Source organism: Pecten maximus, chromosome 16, assembly GCF_902652985.1.
Source record: "Pecten maximus chromosome 16, xPecMax1.1, whole genome shotgun sequence".
NCBI lineage: Eukaryota > Metazoa > Mollusca > Bivalvia > Pectinida > Pectinidae > Pecten > Pecten maximus.
The window spans coordinates 5642561-5665105 of record NC_047030.1 but is presented as its reverse complement, the minus strand read 5'-3'; the positions used below and the strand labels follow the sequence as shown (position 1 = coordinate 5665105).

The following is a 22545-nucleotide window of genomic DNA, read 5'->3' as shown; positions in this document are numbered from 1 at the left end:
GAGGACATGTCCCTAATCCTTTGTGGATTCGCAATAGAAAATTTCCAAAATATACATGGAAGTTTGGAGAACTGATAAAACTATCATATCGCCATGTAAAAGAGTCAGTCACGTGTAAATTATGTGGAAAGTGTACTGAAAATATATCCGTTCACTTCCTTGTTCAATGTCCAGGTCTGTTCAATAGTCGAGACAAGCTATTTGACTATCTTGTTCATGAATATGTCTACTTTGAAAATCTAGAAGACCATCATAAATGTAGCTTTATTCTCGGTAGCAAGATGGTCCAGACTAATGATAAACCATACAAACTATGTACATAATATGATATATGAAATGAATCACTTAATTAATATGTAAAACAAATGGCATACAAGTGTACATCTAAATATCTTCTTAGAGAAATAAATAAATGTCTGTCTGTCTGTCGTTTTTACCGAATTTTAATCTACCCCCTCAAAACTTATGAAAATGTGCTAAACACAAGGTCCAAATACACGAAGATATTCTCAGGTCCTTGCGGTCAGTGATGACAGGAGCGAATGTGTGGAAATATCCAAATGAGATGTCCGGAATAGGTTAATGGGCCAAAGTTAAAATGTTTACATGAAGTAGGGTGTGACCCTGGTGTCATTATTCAAAAGAATTTAGTAATACAGACATATAGAATATCTGAAGTGAAGTAGTTTCCAAACTTTGGTTCATTAGATGCAATCAAACGGGTACAATATATCCTGTTTGGTTGGCAAGTAGAAATACAGTGGCTATAAGTTTGGTAGTCAAAAAATCTGTGTACTTGTCTGCCTTTGTCAATCAAAACATTTGTTTCTTAATTGTGTCCCGGAACTAGGAATGTTTGGCGTTAAAGTAACTATATAAACACCAATTTGATATTTTCAAACGAAAGAATTTTGTCCGGGTTTCGTCCCTCACAAACCAATCCATTATGGATAACATCTCTTTGAAACTGGTAAATCAATGGGAGACAACTCCTCTGTCTTTATACGGAAACCCGTCGGCGATCTCTATAGTGTACACAGTAGCTGTTTCATATGTGTTATAATTAGTTCGTGATACGGGTTCATTTCTTTTACAATTTTCAAAACAAAAGTAAATAGTACACAATCTTATTTTTATTTTATTTTAATACATACATCGAACACCCTATTCCAGTAGACGTACATATAAAATCCTCGTTATAACCCGATTTAACCACCGGGTGTATATATATACATGTATATCTATATCCAAGTCCGTGAATAAGATTATTGCCAACATCTTAATTTTTAGACGGGTTCCAGTATTATAGATCACAGAGTATTTGTACATGTTCATGCAGATGTTGGTGTTAGCACTAGATATAGCATTTAATACACACATGTTAGTTTGATTCTAACGACAGATCTTCGTAATATCAACAAGTCGTATCCATGTACACCTGTATTAAGCAGAGACCTATATACTAGTATATAGGTCTCTGTATTAAGTAAATATATTCATGTAGACACTACATTTGTGTGCAAACATGTAGATACACACATGTAACGGGTAAAAATGGCTATGTGTATTTTAATCTAAAAGCGTATGTGCACTTATCTTGAAGTATACGGAGATTATGTTAAAATTCAAATTATTTTGTAGTGTAACTACAAACATACATGTATATGGCAATCAAAGTTGTCATTTACTTTTTAGTATTCATGGAGCAACGTTGATCCAGGATTTAACCAAGTTATATAAGATACTTTATAAGATATCTTATACAATAAATGAAATATCTCATTTGATATTTTATTATATATATATCTACATGTAATTTATATCAATTTTTGAATAAGATATCTTATAAACATAAATGATATATTATATAAGGTATTTGATATAATTTGGTAAACTATTGGATCAATATTGTTCCGCGAATAAATGACAACTTTACTTGTCATAGATACCGTGAGTACATTTGAATTGTCCTGTTAAATTCTTACACTACCTCAGGCCAAAATTATAAAGCTCGATTTCATATATAATGCTATTCTAGAGACAGGGTCTATGCACTGATATGTATATATGTCGACTTTTATTTGGTAAACGCAGAACGGTAGTAATCAAATTTTTTAAAGAATCGGAAACGAAATATATAATTTACAAAAATGTAAAATTTGAGGTAGGGCCCATCGTGTAATTTATTTACATTTATGTATATTTATGAAGTCTACACCTACGAAGCAACTCATGGTCTCCACATAGAGGCACATATGGTCAATACATGTAATCTGTGATCATGATAGCAACCACGTGCACGTACACACAAAAATGTACGTAGAGACTAAATGCAACCTAATATTTTTCAGTACATCATACATAAATTATACACGGTATATCGGCTTCCGTTGCTCTTAACTTATATCCATTTGTTTATTGTATTGCATCATCTATTTATCTGTGTTGAAAAATGTGTTCCCGATTAAGATGAATCAATTTAAGCGGGAACGTATCGATATACAGATATTTTGTCAGCCTTCTATTATCCTATTGGAGATTATAAATTTGAATATAGATCTAGAATATTCTACAAAACTATTTATTATGCAATTGAGGAAGCTATTTTTCAATAGCTATTAGATCAATATGAAACACATGATTTCGAAATCCAAAGTATTACGTGTAAGCACGTGTGTCATGGAGCAATCTGATCTAAAAATAGTGCACTTCTATTTTAAACGTTATGCACCCTAGGCCTATTTATCAGCCTATAGATGAATATATCATTTAAGTAGAATCGATATTATAAAAACCAACATAACGAAATATCTGCATGTCGTTTTAAAAACCAGCTCAAAATACGACGCTTAAAATAGCCACTTATGACTTCCCTTGCCTACCTAGCGACAGCGAAACAGCGTCATTATCAGTTGAACGCTTGTAAGACTACAGTATATAAGAAGCTTTTAACAAACAATGACTGACATTTCTGGTTGACTGAGTTCCCACCCTAACAGGATCTTCGGCTGGAAATCTAGTGTGTAAGATTAACCTGTTTCATGTAAGTTTTCGTTAATTTGATACATATTGTAAAGTTGTTATTTATCATGCTCTTAATTGACATTTCAGTTCTTAAGTTTATAGCATTGGATTTAATGTCCGTTTTGATAAAATTGCTAAGTGAAGGCCCGCGAATCGAATCAGCCTATGGTATGCTATTTCGTAATATGCCTTGTTGCTTTTGTCATAAGAAAATAGCACACGGGCATTTGTCATCGGATAGCGAAGTTATACGTGTTGATAACTGATTTGAAGACAGTTCTGTTTTCTTTTACTACCGACGTTATTTGTAAGTATTGAATGAGTTTCATCATTTCAATAATTTTTCATCTTGTAAACACGAGTCCGGAAGAAACAACTTTAACAAGTGCACTTGATTTTAGGAAGTAGTAGTATTCGTTATGAACGTTAGATATAGAGGTAAGGTACTTGTATACAACTTCCCTTCATACTTCCGTTGTAGATTTATCCATTAGACACTATGTGGTAATCAACACCCAGTGTTAAAATACAATATCCTCGATATGTATACTATACACAGATACTAACCTACATGTAGAGGATATTAATTTTAACTCTGGGTGTTAATTGCCAGATACAAGTGTCTTTAATTTGACTCAAGTGTGTGTGTGTGTAAACATTGGTACTTGAAGTGTTTGCCTCTGTCCAGTTGGCATTCATCAGCCCATAAATTCCAAATGAAAGCAGTTCAATGCTTATATTTACATTTGACAACGATTTTTAAAGACTATATCCAGGAATTTTGCTCCGACGATGAATGAACAAGCTATTATCGTCAAAGACGGAACAGCCTTTTCCACAGCCATCTTTCGTTATCACCGACGTGGCAATTATGACATCACTATAATAATGACGTCATAATAAAGATTTGGAAGTTATGGACCTGTAACCTTAAAGTGAGCTTGGTAAAGTTATATAGTGGGGCTGCGATGTAAATGTAAATATTCCATCATGAACAGAATTACTCCAACAATGTTAGAGGAAAACACAACAAGAAAGTTATGACAAGCGCATGCGCAGTGTCAGTTGCGTCGGAACCAAAATAGACCTTTAGCTCGCTGAAGAAGATCAGACTTAGACTATCACATTTCTAAAGGTCCACATTACCAGTATGTAAATATAGATGATATAAGATGGTTTCCATTGAATATCATAATTGTATAGATAAAAATGTAAAAGTGGAGGGTATACACAGGTCATTTAACTAACTGAGACTAGCCAAAATTTTCCTAATAGCTAGTGGTAAAATGTTTGACAGTGTGCTAGAGGTCATACAAGGGCAGGGTATTTTTCAAGAAGTACTCTCTCTATATATATCAGGAGTGTGACACAATATGAATATGATTCATGAGTGTAGATAGAAGCAGGAGTGAAAAATATCTTTATTCCGTCTTATAACTGTCCAGGAAACAATATTCTATTTGATATTTATAATATTTCATTTTTAAAGACAAAAAAATTTGGAAGGAAAAAAGTCTCTGTTTTGAAACAGCATGCACTGACATGAATGATCACTAGGAATCGCAAATCTTACTGTACCTCTATTTTGGTGTTACCAGTAAATAGAGTTGAGTCTTATTAACTCTTGATATATATACATGTATAAAATGGATGTATATTGGTAAGTATGGAATGTGGAGTTAATGTGATTAATGTTATATACAGTTGAGTGTAGACTAAAGGTTACACCCAAGTGCACTCCGAGTGCACTCCGTTTGGACTTGGAGTGCACTCCGTTTGGACTCCAGGTAAACTTGGAGTGCACTCCAAGTGGACTCCGAGTCTACCTGGAGTCCTATAAGACACCATGTCTGCCCCGGGTCTATAATCAGACTATATCATATATAAATATTAATACTTTGATGCTTTCAATATAATTTATTATAAATAAATAGATTTTTACAAATTACTTTTGTTCTGTTCACATTACTATTTACATTTGTTTATAGTCTACTAGGAATATTTATTTTATTGTTAATACATGGTAATAATGCCTACATGTTAAATCTATATTTATTAAGATCCATAAAATACAGTTATACAATTTATGCTATAATCAGGTTTTTATGACAGTTAATTGCTTATTATTTCATATTTTATTAAAATGTAATTAAACTGTATTTCATTTTATTAAGGAAGTCAAAAATTATTTCAATTAGAATATTCATTTCTGTACACATATCATGACTTTAAAGGAAGTTTAGATAATGTATCTATATTATTTTATTGATTATTCAAAATATTGAAAGTTTACAGTATTTAATGACTTATGTGTTTTTTTTAATAAGACATTCTCTACATGAAAGGAAAATATAACTACAGATATGTACTCAGTTCAGGCAAGTAATTATAAAATAAACATAATCAATATAGTTTACATAGGTTTACATTTTTAAATGTATTGTTAAAAAGTATACATTTACAACTGTAAATATTCACGAGCATTACCTGGTTAAAATAATGTTCTTACATAATGTACACACAAGTATGTAGTTCTGTACTACCCATAATAAATGACAGTATCTGTTATAATTGCTATTATTATTGGCCATGCATGACTGACTCTGGCCTGACACACCCGAGAACTGTGCCAGGTGAGTTTTAGTAGCCAGCTACAGGTACTGTCCTGGGTTCACAGAAATACCTATGTCCATCTTTTGTTGTTGTATGGCTTCAAATGATGAAGCTGTGCAAAGCTGGGTGTGTAGCCTCAGGCCATCAAAACAGTAAGATTATCTCCTGACCTGAAGGAAAGGATTGTAGCTCTCCATCTGAGAGGCCTTAATCAGACCAAAATTATAAACGAAATACCGATATAATTAAGGTGGAAATGTCAAAATAAGCTGTAAAACCATTAACAAACTGGTAAACAGGTTTTAGAAGACCAACTTTATTGAAATGAAGTTATTCTATACCGAAATTAGAAAGTAAAAATAAGCTGTTTCTTATAACATTGTAACCTGTCTAAACTGTAAGTCATTGAGACTAAACGTATTGGCCGATTTATGCAGGTGTCCGGTATGTAGAGGTGAAATGTTGAATGATACAAGTTCAGAAAAAAATAATGTAAATCAAATTAAGAAATGACGCAGTTCTTATCTTGTTATATTTAAAAATATAAAGACATTGCTTTAAAAAAATATTTGTAAAGAAAGAGATTAAAGTAAAAAAAAAATCAGTATAATTCCCAATGGTATAATAAATGTAAATTCACTATTTCTCAAAACCAACCTATAGCCGTATACCCGTAATTAGAACACATTGTTCTCGTCGAGGAAATGGGATCATAATAGGAAACAGGAAACTGCCTGAGGTACAATTTGCCCCGTGGCAGTTAGACACTGGCAACCTATGTACCATTTACCTGGAAAACTTACCTGTTGGAACTACATCGTTTTCTATTCCTATGCAGTCAATATCTATCATCGATGTGTCACTCATACATGTCACAGATACAGGTCATGAATGTACAATGGTTGTTCAAGACAATTATAAAATCATAAAGTTAAATGTTTAAACTTTAAAAAAAATATCATAAGGTAAGCTGCAGTTAGTGTATGGAATGTTTGATAAGTATTTACTTATAACTCAAACATGGAAATCATATTAATCTATGGTGATTAACATTATAATTGACTTCTAATACTCTATACATACTTACATTATAATATTAAAGACACAAAGTAATAGTACCAGTTTGAAATAAAATATCTTTTGTTATGTTTTTTTTTATATATATGATAATGACTTATAACTGTTGTTGTAATAGTATTTTAATAGTTATGAACAATCATATCATTTCAAAAGTGTCAGATATAGACAGTCACAAGTCTGTACCTATATTCTATATATGAACTTGGTATATAGGTTAGCCCGAGTTTCCTCTGGCCCTGACGAGGTACGGACAAAAGCCCCCCCGGACATAAGCCCCCCCGGACATTAGCCCCTAGGACAAAAGCCCCCCCGGACATTAGCCCCTTCACACTAATCAAAAAGTGGACAAAAGCCCCTTCATAAAAAAAAAAATTATATTTATTTTTTTTATTTTTTATGTTTTTATTTATTCATTTTTTTTTTAAATTACAATATATGTTTTAAACATCATAATTTATTGTACAAACTTCAAGACATTTTGTTTTAAATGATAAGCTTTCCTGAAATTTTCAGCTTACTTAATAATATAAAGTTTGAACAAATAAATTATGATGTTTAACCACAGACATATAATGCAGCTCTGACATTGAACCAAGGACCTTCATTTTACACACAATTATTCTCCAAATTTCAGAGATAAAAACAGCAGTATATATACAGTTTTTGTTTTTCAAAAGTACAGATTTATATAAAGTATACCAGCTAAATTTATAATGAAGGGGCTTTTGTCCGGGGGGGCTAATGTCCGGGGGGGCTTTCGTCCGGAGGGGCTTTTGTCCTAGGGGCTAATGTCCGGGGGGGCTTTTGTCCGGGGGGGCTTTTGTCCTACACTCGGCCCTGACACCATATACACCAGATATAGTGTCAGGGCCAGAGGAAACTCAGGCTAGGTAAAGGTAAGGTGTGATGAGCAGTTTCCATCTGACAATTAAGGGGGTCTTTATCTAGTTAGATGACTGTGTACACCTGTCCTGATCTTCACACCTTATAAGGTCAACTTGGAGGAAGGGGTCATTATTGGGGTCAGTGTACAAGTCTGTCTTTTCTCCACACCCCTGTAATCACGCTTGATATACAGGTAAATATTGATTCTGGAAGTGGGAGTGGGGATGGGGGGGGGGGGGGGGGGGGGGAGGATTGTATCTTACATAACAGTTAAAAGAACTCCATGTATGACCTGGATTTAATAAGGCAAGTATAACAAAACAAAAAAACAGTTGGTTTACCAAATGGAAATGTAAGTCTGATGTTAAACTCTAAACAAAACTAGACATTGGATCCAGAATATGCTATCAAGGTGATAAAAAACAAGCTTTCTTTTGTATTGTATGTTAAGTAATATATATACTGTTGGAAGTAAAGTATTTGAAATATTAAAAACAGTAGTACTTTGAGTACAAGATAGTTCCAGTACACATTCAGACTCTACATTTTGAGAGACCACAAACAACTTGCCAAATGCATTTCTGTTTATTCCCAATATCTATTCATTTATGGCGTGGCTTGTTAAAATTCTTCAAATCAAAGGAATGCTGTCATATATTTTTCAACAAAGTGCCATATCTATTCAGTCACTTATACAGGGTTTTCTAATAAAAAAAAATCAATTATATTAGATGCATTGTTTCTTAACCAAGTAAAAATGAACCAACAAAATTATATGGTATATACAAAGATAAAACAGTAACACATATCTTATTGTTACATGTTTTAGGAGTCTTAATTGTATATGAGTATACATCTATATATAAACATTATGTGTATATGTACTTGGTTACAGGTACATGTGATACATGTGGACCAAGGTAGAATTGGGGCCTGATAGGACTCCAGGTAAACTTGGAGTGCACTCGGAGTGCACTCCAAGTTTACCTGGAGTCCAAACGGAGTGCACTCCAAGTCCAAACGGAGTGCACTCGGAGTGCACTTTGTGTAACCTTTAGTCTACACTCAACTGTATGTGGCTAGGAATGATGATATAGCTGGTTTAAAACTTTTCTCTATTCATAATTTCCTCTTGCTTTTGACAACTCTACAGATCTCTCTCTAGACAACATGAACTGGTCAGATAATTGGCAATGTCATAAAAATCATTGAAAACTGGATGTAATAGTACCAAACAATGACTTTTTAAGTCCCCCAATGGGAACTGGGGGGACGGCTTGGTGGGGCTGGATGCAACAAATGTAGGTCAATATGTGATGTGACCTACATTTTGACCTTTGATTGACATAAAAGAGAAAGTTTATTCGGGCTGTATATATCTCCTTCATTTCTTATCTCTCAGTCTTCATAGTAGGGGTATGTGTTCTCTTTATTTATCATGAATTTATTATCTGTGCATTTTTGCATTGGCATACATAATTTCACATCTGATGGTTGAATGAAATATGCTAAATTGTCTTAATTTTAAAAGCTCAGATGATATTAATATTGTATATGAATAGATTTTGTCATAATGGACTTAAAACAGCTTGAATTTGCTAAAAAGAAAAATGATTATTAATACATCAGATTCAATGTTTATAATATTTTCTTAACTTTTCAGCTACAAATAGAAATATGGCAGACCAAAAACCTGTGACTCAGCAACCTGGCCAACAACCACCTCAGCCAGTTCAACCTGCACCTGGTCAGCCCCTTGCTGGACCTCCTCCTGGTCAGCCTATGCAATATTATGCTCAAGCTCCACCTGGGGCTCAGCCTTTAGGTACTGTAGTCATCCTGTCATTAGTCAAGCGCTTCCAACACCACAGTTGCTTTTAAAATGAATATAATTGATTCCCACATGGGAGACTTAGGCATGCATATATATATTCACTCATTCATTAAATGCATGTTTTGTTATAACTTTTTTGAGAATATACTTTGGTGATATATAGGTCTTAATTATAATTTGCTTTAGATGTACCTAAACATATAATGGCTAATATACTGGGTATGTATACATGTTAATAGTAATTAATTACATACCAAAGAAATAGAGTTAATATTAAATAAGTGTGACCAATATAGATTAAACTAACAATCTTAAGTATAAGGACTATTTATCTTACACACAATTACATGAACACAAATACAAATAATCTTATTCAGGCTGAGATATGTTTTTTTTTTGTAATTTGGTATGGTTCAGTAAGCTAGTATAATTTCTTTTCGTATTTTTGATTTATTTTATGATTTGTTTTATGAAAACCCTTTGTTTTTGCTCTCTGCTCAGGATTTGAAAATGTACACTACTGGATGTAGTTACCCGTAAATAAAATATTGTTCAAATCATATTTTTCCATCTATAATGAGGGTTTCTATTATCAGAGAATGTTGTGATACACATTGCCAACAGGGAATATTACAGAGAAATTTAAATTTAGGTTAGTACATATTTTGAAGTTACTGCACAATATATATGTCATTATATATATGGTATAACAAAAATATGTTGTTAGGATGAACTAAAAATGTAATATAAAAACAAGGACATGCCATGTCAATTGCCAAATAAGGAATATTAAATTAGTGGCATGAACAGAAACATGTTTTAAAAGTATAGTAAAGCATGGTTTGAGAAGATGACAGTGATAGTAATTGAGGTGGACGTTGGGAGAAGGCTTGCCAGGGATAAGTACAGTACCTACATCTCCGACTAGATCTACTAAAGCACATTCCCTTTTGCTGTTAATGCACCATCTACAGACTTCCTTCTGAATGATTTTAATAAATCTAAATTAATTGATTACCATTCAATCTCTGATAAAATTATCACATTACTAACCTAATTCAATCTTCCTGCCTAATTTGCTGGATTAATATCTATAAACTTATATATGCTTGTAGTCATAGTGAACTGAACATGCTTTTTTTCAATAAATGCTTTGGTTTATTTGGGAACATGCAATTAAGACAATCACTATTGCTAATGTAAAAAAGATACTTATAAACAGTATGTGTAAAGACATTTATAGATCAGATTTTTTTCATTATAAACAGTGTGTGTAAAGACATTTATAGATACGATTTTTTTCATTCTTTTTGGGGTATGAGTTCCAGGCAGATTTAGAATTAAGGAAAAATGCAAATGAGGAGGATACCCACACTTTTTATGCCACATGTCTGCTCCTTCATTAGAGGATCAAGAATGTTATGATTTTCAGAATAATGTTCAAAGTCAAGGTCACATTACAAAATAAAATGCATTACCGGTACCCATATATGTTGTGAACTTGAAGGGTATTCTGCTTTGTAGCAAACATAAAGTAAGTCTTTGATTTGACAATTGCTAGGAGTAAAATTTATATATTTACAAGCATTGGCCCTCGCTCAGATTCATTAACTTTTCTTATAGAGACACCAAAGATCATATTATATTGTGAATCATAGTAGTGTCTATAAATAGAGACACCAAAGATCATATTATATTGTGAATAATAGTAGTGTCTATAAATAGACACCAAAGATCATATTATATTGTGAATAATAGTAGTGTCTATAAATAGAGACACCAAAGATCATATTATATTGTGAATCATAGCAGTGTCTATAAATAGTGATGATCATATATTGTATTGTGAATCGTAGCTGTGTCTATAAATAGACTTTAGTAGGGCAATCATATTGTATTGCGAATCCTGTGTGTCTTGTATGACATGTGACTCCATGTAGAAAAGTATATTATTGGCTGTATTTGTCAGGATGTTGGGTAGAAAGGCTATATCTTTATGCTATAATTTTCGTGCTCAAACATGAAATCTATATAGCTAGCTGTGCTCAACCCAATTTCATGAAATAGCAGTTTAAAAAGAAAAACCTTAACATCAAAAATAACATCTCTCTTGAAGTCTGTGCGAAATTGATTAAAATTATTTAATCACCAAATATTTTTTAGCCAGAGCACATATAAATGTGTATATTTAATCATGAGTATGGTTTCATGAAGATGGGCCCAGGTCTCCTCAGTATGAATTTAATATATAGGCCGGAATATGATAACAATTGAATAGACTATTGATGACAGTGTCAGTATACGTAATTGATGTGTACAGTACTGTCTAATTGATACATTTATATGTAAAATATGTTTAAATGATATATATCATATAGACTGGAGCTCCTTATAATTGATAGTGTTCTATTATACTGTACTATTTTTATGCTCTAGTATGAAATTGAGCATTTATTATATATAAAAAACATGATGTATTCATTATGAGTTTTTAAAGAGACTGATCCTGTATCAATACATCCGTGTGTAGATCTATACCCCTTCTGATAATTTTAAGTCATTTTCTCCCCAAATGCAATCTGTTATAAAAAAGAATTGCTTTCCTATGGCTTTCTATACAAAATCATTAAATGCTTTCATTTATGTCTTAATTAGCATAGCAAAACTTTCCTAACCTAAATGGGGTACAGAAATAATTGTACACGGAAGTTAAATGGATGTATAGAAGGTTTACATCCTTTTAAAAGCTTTGAGATAGAATTACAGAAAGGTGATTTAGATGTGAATTTATCAAGGAAATAACTACAGTACACTGTTAAGCCAATTTGCCAGGGTTTTTTTTATAAGTAGAATTTCTTAAAAATACATTTGACAGTTTTGAAGTGTGTTTATATTGAATCAGCAATGTTGAATATATACCTAGACATATTGCTAAAAGTTGCAATGCCGCCTACAGTATACATAGATAATTCAACCGCCTACAGTATACATAGATAATTCAACGAAATGCTTCAGATGAATTTATTGATTTTTTTTATGCTAAGGCCCACACTATCGAGTCACCATTGTTGACTATATATTTGCTGAGGGATATCACAAAAGATCCAGCACACACAGTCTATTCATCAAAATTGATTAGCAAACATTTCGTATGTTTTACTAGACATTTCTGTATGTTCACACATAGCCCGAGTTTTCTCTGGCCCTGTCACCATGTCTGGTGACAGGGCCAGAGAAAACTCGGGCTAATTCACACATTGAGTTCCCTGTGTATGTGCAAAGCGGCTGTAGTTTTGGTGCATGTATATGTACATATAAAATACTTACATTATCTAGATTAGATTGAATGTTACTTTGTTTTAAACTTTACATTAGGCAAGATATTAGACTGTGATATATAATACAATAAATGATTACAATATTTTTGTATGAGACAATGGGTATGTTTAGAACTAAAGCTAGACTGTACTGATTCAATACTATTTTGATAATTCCATTGTTTTACTTACAATTTTAACATAAGGAAATGTGTAACGGTCATTGAATGCATTTTCAATTCAAGTCGTATGTATGTAACACGAGTATATATATATACTTTGTATATAGTTTGAACAGCAAAAAATATATATCGGGTATGTGTAGTGATAAATGTTATATTTATAGCCATTTGAAATGTAACCCCGCATGAAAAGAATTGTTTGTCATAAGTTAAGTGTGATTACCTTTTGTCAATATAGGCTGGGTATCTGATAAATGTCAAAAATCAATAGATGATTATTCAGTGAATAGTTATTGTATATAATTATATATAAGAGGCCTATTTCAGCATTGTCATGTTTGAATCACACAAAAACATACCCACAAAATCTTTTTAGAATTATTTATATACTTTTAAACAAAGATTAAAAGTAAAATGGTAATATAATGGGGGAGGTTAGATGTAAAAAGGAAACTTTATCAAGACAAGGAATTTAAATGATGTATTGATTTTTGCAGTAAGCTTTAAATTGAAGTGATAATCATGACAAATTTACCATTGGGTTTTAACTCATGATAAAAGATTTAGGGCTACACTGTATATAAAATGAATTATATTGTGTGGCTAGGTCTTGGTATTTAAATGACATTTTTCACATTGAAAGGTTAACGTTTTGCCTTTCATGGACTGGTTCAGTAAATGAAACATGTATATATAATAGATAAATTTGTCTATGAAATGTACCTGACATCTATGTTTATGGAATGGCAAGTCCCTTGATAAAGTAAGTTAAATATAGGGTCATTTTGTTGGCTACTGATCGGTGAGGTCATGTAAAAACTGAATGGTAACTATATCTTTTACTTGTTAAAAAGGATACTCATACAGTCTACATATGGCATGAACGCCCAGTGATTCTCTACAACGTTGATTGTGGATCTGTTTAAATTGAAATGATGGCTCTATATAAATTTGATCCATTTCATAATCATAATGTACATGCCTAGAGTTTTCTAACACATTCTGGCCTATTCATAATGGTATTACTTGTCAATAGATTTTCCCTTAAGTCAATATTGACCAAAAGGATTATTTAGTCCCAAGTCTTACCCATCCTTTATGTAAACATGCAACATTACATACATGTGTTACTGGAGTTTGGACAAAGGATCATGTACTTAAATTGTTATATATTTTTTTATGAAGATTAGTGGTGCAGTTTGAGTTAGTACATCAAGTTCGCGATATATATATATATATATATGGGGCAAAGAAGTAATTCAAACAGTGTAAACAATAAGGCTTGTTAAATTTTCGAGGCAATCCGCACCTTTATCAAAACACAAAAATACAAATACAATCACATAATATATATAAGAAGTACTGGAAATATATTGTATTTTATTGTATTTCCAGTACTTCTTATATATATTATGTGATTGTATTTGTATTTTTTGTGTTTTGATAAAGGGACGGATTGCCTCGAAAATTTAACAAGCCTCATTGTCCACACTGTTTGAATTACTTCTTTGCCCCATATAATCATTACAAGTAATTCGTATCCTCCATACATTTATGTGAGGATCCAGTGTTATCTGGATTATACTGTTTATATTACTTCTTTGACCCATATATATATATATATAACGAGACAAAAACTGACAGTCTGATGTAATCGGTAAACCTGTTCATAACTAAATTATATATATGTATTCATGTTACCGTATTTATCCTCAATTTATCCCCCTGAAAACACTGTGAATGTGACTCTTTGTCACATGACTTCAGGTATGATCAGGAAACTTCCATTTTGTAATTTAGAGGAACTCTCAATATCATAAATCAACTTTGTATTTTTTGTAGTCAGTCTTATGATTATTAACACTGACAGTAAATCATTTCTCTCATATAAATTTATATAATCAATCTTCATGTCTGAAAAGTTTTTGTTTTTAAATTCATTATTAGGTTTCATAAACTACAACAATAATGGACGTAACTCATGGGAATTAACTAATTAGGACCAGATAAAGTCATTTATGGTAATGAAGGTAAAAACTGTTCATGTGTTCATTAATAACTCATGACTTGATGTTTGGTGTTTTGACCATTTTAAGAGTTTTCTTGCAACCAGTAAAAATAACAAACTTGAAATCGAAGGCATTTAATTAAAAAATGTAAAACAGTTCAAACTGATGATCGTATGAAAGTATGAATTAATCATACAGGCCATACAGTTTACAATGTTATATCAATTTGCTATGAATAGGTGTCCCAGTTACAACTCTCTCACTATGAAAAGTATTGATCACATCCTACAGATAGCTGTACATGTATATAGCTTGCATTATGTTAGACTATTGTATAGCATTAAGTTAACTGAGACCGGAAAATTGATGTACCATCGATCAATACTGTGATATAGAGGTCAAGTTATGACAAATAATTGCACAAAGTGAAGCTAGGGAAATTATGTATTACAGGGGTAGTGTTTGATATAAGGATTACACCTAACAGACTTTGTACACGGTACTAATCTTTCTGTACTCAGTACATGTATATCAGCCCGCGGGACAACTATAGGGCAAGTGTTCTATGGGAATACATTATCCAAATTAAAGAATGATGTGTAAAACTGGTGCTCAATATTTCTTTTTTTCCCAGTAAAGCGATTGCAATGAAGTATTTTTAGATCAAGGATAATCATAAAAGAACTGATCAATATACATTGTACATATAGGTGTATTACATAAGCTTCAATTTTATCTATCTCATAAATAAATATAATTTCATAAGGAGGTGTTAAACATTCTTAGTATTTTTAGATACCAGGTAAATAGAAAGCAATAATGCCATAAGACTGATAATATTAACCAGACTACCCTGTTTTAACTACGTACTAACTGATTTTACTAACTTCCTTTCATAGAACAAATTTCTACTAGTATATATTAATCATCTGAACATATATAGCCCAGATTTTGTTAATTGAACCCTCTGTGTGAATTACAGATGCAAACACCTTCTCTATTCTATTTCACGTTTTCTGATGATATATACTATGTATTACAAATAGATAGAATTACTGTGGAACTTCCTCTGTCGAGTTGTACATTTTTGGTTATCTCTTAAATATCTATCCATTTTGATAAATAATTTATTTGTTTCCATCACCAGTATAAAATATGAAATCTATCCCTTACATGGATTTAATTGTTTATGCAGTTGTTAAATTAATAGACAATTCATATAATAGATAATTGATGAGGTTCCACAGTTCTAAATACTCACTAAATTAACTTTTTTGATCATGATTGCCGAGCTATACGCCAAATTGTTTGAAGGTTTAGATATATTGTTTCAGAAATTATATTAATTGATCAGATAAACATACTTTTGATCAATGCTCTGTATACAATTAAGAAAAATAATCTAAATAATCTAACACTTTTTAATTCATTGTAATGTAACATCAGTGAAATTATGTACAGTTTCCATTTATTTTGTGTATTTAAATTTTAAGAACAATTCTTTCTGAAAATGATATCACACGACTATGAACAGACTGTAGATCTTTCTTACAAGTTAATTTCATTTTCATTAATTAGCATTTATTGATGCAACACAATTGTTGCACTGTTTAAATTCATAATATATAAAGTTTTTTTTAACTTTATTGACTAATAAAAGTGTTTATTGGCTTTACAGCTTATGGCCAGCCTCAGCAGTATGGCCAGCCTCAGCAGTATGGACAACCTATGCAGGCTCCATATGGTCAACGTGAGTAGATTAAACCCTGTCTCATTTGAATTGCTCATCTTCTGATTACTGGTACCTGGGCCTTATAAAAGTGTGTTACCCCAGGCCAATCCCTCCATCATCAAATACATGTGGACAATGTAAACGGATGATCAACCTTTCATTACTATCCACTGACTGTCATGTACATACATGTAGTACCTGTAGTTGAATATATTGAATTGTATTGGCTAGTGCTGCATTTTGGAACTGAACAGAATAAATATTCAAATGGGGACATTTCCTTCTTTAAATTTCATTTCTTTTCTTCTTCATTATTTTTAATTCCTCTAATTAATAAATGTGCTAGTGTATTCGAGAATAAACTTTGAGTTAGTTTATTATAAGTGTTGACATTGTTGGGTAATATATGTTATTTATTGTGTAAGACTTGTAATGTCTATAAACATGGCAACAGAAAAATATTTGCCGTATATCTACACTGAAATGCTTGTTAAATGCCAACAAGATTTGATTTGGGAAGAAAGTTAACAATTTAAGAAACCTATAGCTACTCAAACATGTTTTTGGCAAACAGAAAATCATTCACTTATATACCTATATATTTAAGGTGATTGGCTGATATGTTGATAGGGCTTATAATTAATGAAAAAAAACATGTACATTTTGTCTGAGACACATTGCTCAAATTATCATGGCAGATATATAGTTGGTATATATAGCATGATGAAATTCTCAAGAACACACTGAGTCCTCAGTTGAATTTCTGTTCATTCAAGTAGTATGCATATGACAGGAACAAAAATTAATTGTCCCCTTTGGGTTTCCTGAAGAAAAAATAGGCTGATTTGTCAAATTAAAAAATATTTTTTAGTTACCATATAGAGGTTTAATTTATGTCGTGAGGTACAAATGTATGGTATGTATGTATGTAAAATATATTCTTATGTACCTATCTTTAAACTGTCTGTATAGCTGTAATATTTATATGTGTGTTTGATTGATTGACCTAGGGACAGATATAGCATTAGGATTTCAATTGATTGATCTAGATACAAATATAGAATTAAGAGTTGGATTGATTGACCCAGATACAAATATAGCATTAAGAGTTGGATTGATTGACCTAGATATAGATATAGCATTAAGAGTTAGATTGATTGACCTAGATACAAATATAGCATTAAGAGTTGGATTGATTGACCTAGATATAGATATAGCATCAAGAGTTAGATTGATTGACCTAGATACAGATATAGCATTAAGATATTGATTGATTGACCTAGATACAGATATAGCATTAAGAGTTGGATTGATTGACCTAGGTACAGATATAGCATTGAAATTACTGTCTAATATCTAGCTGAGTACCATCATAATTCAGCTCAAGCCAGGATTAGTGGTAGGACTAAATGTACATTCATGCACAGAAAAGGAAAATTAAAACAAAGTCCCTTTTAAGGTGTAAAATATGAAGCATTCCTTGTACATGCATCAGCATATATAGGATACCATAATTTATATAGATTTTTTTTTTGGTAGATTTTATGGGGGAAATCAAAATATCATATTATACAAACTGTTAATTTCAGTTATAAGCTATTTAGGATTTTATCTAAAACATTAAATTTTTGGTTGAAATCCTATTTCTACATTCCGTTGTGACATAATTTTTTATGCCAACCTATTTTTATTTCAAATATAGTTCAGTGTTTTATGGTAATGCAAAATGAAGTGAAAATGATTAATAATGACATGTATACATTTAATACTTTGACAACTTTAATCTGAATAATTTGCTGTTTTTGAATAGCTGGGATGGTACCAATGAACATCCCCGGACAGCCCCCGGTGGTACAGTGGATGGCCCGACCCCAGGCCATTCCAGGCTGTCCCCAGGGCCTGGAGTACCTCACTCAGATTGACCAACTCCTCATCAAACAGCAGATTGAAATACTGGAGTGTATGTATTAAAACACCTTAATGCTGTCAGTAAATGTATCAAACAAACCCACAAAGTGACATGAGGACCAATATACTAGTTCTTTGTTCTATTTTCAGCATATATATAGAAATATTGTTACCTTTCTGTAGAACATAATTATGTAGCATTTATTAATATTTTCTAAATAACATTTGCGCAGCAGTTCAGTATGTCTACAAATTTATATAACATTTACACTGCAGTTCAATATGTCTTCAATTTCCTACTCAAAACGTGTTTGCAAAACATTCATGATCAGTTGAGCAAAAACTTCCTTATCATCAGATGTGAAAAGTTCACCCCTGGTCCCTAGTTTAAGTAACCATATGGGAGGGTATTTATGACAGTACTAATAGAGTCCAGACCTGATGAGAAACTAGAGTACATTGTAGGACCCTATAGAGGATATCAGATGTAGAAATTCTGTAAGTTATATAGATCTCATGAGGGGAAGTGTCCCAGTTATTGATCCTATGTGGCAGGATGAGCTATATACACCCTATACCTTACATCAATGGAATGTTATACAAGTTCCTTTTATAATTGTGATTGATTAATGGCTAAGGAATGCTGTGTAACCATAAGAGAAATGCCAATCAAAATGCTACACAATTTCATCATTAATGCCATTCTAGTGCTACGCAACTGCAACAGAAATGCTAATCAAGTGCTTTTTAATTACACCAGAAATGCTAATCAATTGCTAAACAACTACACCAGAAATGCCAATCTTTTTAGCCCACCATCATCAGATGGTGGGCTATTCAAATCGCCCTGCGTCCGTGGTCCGTGGTCCGTCCGTCCGTCCGTCCGTCCCTCCGTCCGTCCGTAAACAATTCTTGTTATCGCTAATCCTCAGAAAGTACTGAAGAGATCTTTCTCAAACTTCATATGTAGGTTCCCCTTGGTGCCTAGTTATGCATATTGCATTTTGGGACCGATCAGAAAACAACATGGCCGACAGGCAGCCATCTTGGATTTTGACAATTGAAGTTTGTTATCGCTATTTCTGAGAAAGTACTGAAGGGATCTTTCTCAAATTTCATATGTAGGTTCCCCTTGGTGCCTAGTTATGCATATTGCATTTTGGGACCGATCGGAAAACAAGATGGCCGAAAGGCAGCCATCTTGGATTTTGACCATTGAAGTTTGTTATCGCTATTTCTGAGAAAGTACTGAAGGGGTCTTTCTCAAATTTCATATGTAGGTTCCTCTTGGTGCCTAGTTATGCATATTGCATTTTGGGACCGATCGAAAAACAACATGGCCGACAGGCAGCCATCTTGGATTTTGACCATTGAAGTTTGTTATCGCTATTTCTGAGAAAGTACTGAAGGGATCTTTCTCAAATTTCATATGTAGGTTCCCCTTAGTGCCTAGTTATGCATATTGCATTTTGGGACCGATCGGAAAACAAGATGGCCGACAGGCAGCCATCTTGGATTTTGACCATTGAAGTTTGTTATCGCTATTTCTGAGAAAGTACAGAAGGGATCTTTCTCAAATTTCATATGTAGGTTCCCCTTGGTGCCTAGTTATGCATATTGCATGTTGGGACCGATCGAAAAACAAGATGGCCGACAGGCAGCCATCTTGGATTTTGACCATTGAAGTTTGTTATCGCTATTTCTGAGAAAGTACTGAAGGGATCTTTCTCAAATTTCATATGTAGGTTCCTCTTGGTGCCTAGTTATGCATATTGCATTTTGGGACCAATCGGAAAACAAGATGGCCGACAGGCAGCCATCTTGGATTTTGACCATTGAAGTTTGTTATCGCTATTTCTGAGAAAGTACTGAAGGGATCTTTCTCAAATTTCATATGTAGGTTCCCCTTGGTGTCTTATTATGCATATTGCATTTTGAGACCAATCAGAAAACAAGATGGCCGACAGGCAGCCATCTTGGATTTTGACAATTGAAGTTTGTTATCGCTATTTCTGAAAAAGTACTGAAGGGATCTTCCTCAAATTTCATATGTAGGTTCCCCTTAGTGCTTAGTTATGCATATTGCATTTTGAGACCAATCAGAAAACAAGATGGCCGACAGGCAGCCATCTTGGATTTTGACCATTGAAGTTTGTTATCGCTATTTCTGAGAAAGTACTGAAGGGATCTTTCTCAAATTTCCATATGTAGGTTCCCCTTGGTGCCTAATTATGCATATTGCATTTTGGGACCGATCGGAAAACAAGATGGCCGACAGGCAGCCATCTTGGATTTTGACCATTGAAGTTTGTTATCGCTATTTCTGAGAAAGTACAGAAGGGATCTTCCTCAAATTTCATATGTAGGTTCCCCTTAGTGCCTAGTTATGCATATTACATTTTGAGACCAATCAGAAAACAAGATGGCCGACAGGCAGCCATCTTTGATTTTGACAAATGAAGTTTGTTATCGCTATTTCTGAGAAAGTACTGAAGGGATCTTTCTCAAATTTCATATGTAGGTTCCTCTTGGTGCCTAGTTATGCATATTGCATTTTGGGACCAATCGGAAAACAAGATGGCCGACAGGCAGCCATCTTGGATTTTGACCATTGAAGTTTGTTATCGCTATTTCTGAGAAAGTACTGAAGGGATCTTTCTCAAATTTCATATGTAGGTTCCCCTTGGTGTCTTATTATGCATATTGCATTTTGAGACCAATCAGAAAACAAGATGGCCGACAGGCAGCCATCTTGGATTTTGACAATTGAAGTTTGTTATCGCTATTTCTGAAAAAGTACTGAAGAGATCTTCCTCAAATTTCATATGTAGGTTCCCCTTAGTGCCTAGTTATGCATATTGCATTTTGAGACCAATCAGAAAACAAGATGGCCGACAGGCAGCCATCTTTGATTTTGACCATTGAAGTTTGTTATCGCTATTTCTGAGAAAGTACTGAAGGGATCTTTCTCAAATTCCATATGTAGGTTCCCCTTGGTGCCTAATTATGCATATTGCATTTTGGGACCGATCGGAAAACAAGATGGCCAACAGGCAGCCATCTTGGATTTTGACCATTGAAGTTTGTTATCGCTATTTCTGAGAAAGTACAGAAGGGATCTTCCTCAAATTTCATATGTAGGTTCCCCTTAGTGCCTAGTTATGCATATTACATTTTGAGACCAATCAGAAAACAAGATGGCCGACAGGCAGCCATCTTTGATTTTGACAAATGAAGTTTGTTATCACTATTTCTGAGGAAGTACTGAAGGGATCATTCTCAAATTTCATATGTAGGTTCCCCTTGGTGCCTAGTTATGCATATTGCATTTTGAGACCAATCAGAAAACAAGATGGCCGACAGGCAGCCATCTTGGATTTTGACAATTGAAGTTTGTTATCGCTATTTCTCAGAAAGTACTGAAGGAATCTTTCTCAAATTCCATATATAGGTTCCCCTTGGTGCCTAAATCTTAGATTTCATATATAGGTTTCCCTTGTTTGAAAAGTACTAGAGGTTTCTTCTGAATTTACACAGACTAGTAAGACTTAGAAGAAGAGAAAAGTAGAGAAAAGATCAATCTGACATGGAACCTATGAAGAACATTCAATGGTGGGCGCCAAGATCCCTCTGGGATCTCTTGTTTCAAAACAACTGGAACAGAAATGCCATTTGAATGCTTCACAGATTTTTAGATAAATACTACAAGCTGACATAGTTTAAAATAGATGAAATATATCAATAGGATACTTCTATGTAAATGTTTATCATTCTAAAAATAATGATATATGCACGCATGTACAAGAAGTCATTCTCGTTGTCTAGAGCTGTAACTTTAGTAGGTTCATTATATTTGATTTTATATATTGCAGTGTTCACGGGCTGGGAAATGGCTAACAAGTACAAAGTTCTCAACAACCAGGGCCAACAAGTATTCTTCGCTGCAGAAGGTTAGTATTTC

The 22545-nt window shown here is 33.1% G+C and overlaps 1 protein-coding gene across 3 annotated transcripts in view; it reads left to right on the top strand.

Annotated features, from left to right (window-relative positions):
• The first annotated feature begins 2915 nt into the window (after positions 1 to 2915).
• LOC117344519 (phospholipid scramblase 2-like) overlaps positions 2916 to 22545 on the top strand; it is a 34417-nt gene continuing 14787 nt past the window's right edge. Inside the window, exons 1-5 of one of the 3 annotated variants that reach the window (XM_033907282.1) lie at positions 2916 to 3043; positions 9266 to 9349; positions 16623 to 16694; positions 18487 to 18636; positions 22457 to 22534. In XM_033907282.1, the coding sequence (XP_033763173.1) occupies positions 9280 to 9349; positions 16623 to 16694; positions 18487 to 18636; positions 22457 to 22534 (370 nt within the window). In that variant the 5' untranslated portion in view covers positions 2916 to 3043; positions 9266 to 9279. Of the gene's footprint in view, positions 3044 to 9265; positions 9428 to 16622; positions 16695 to 18486; positions 18637 to 22456; positions 22535 to 22545 lie in introns of all 3 variants that reach the window. The other 2 variants (XM_033907281.1, XM_033907280.1) reach the window with 2 other exon arrangements.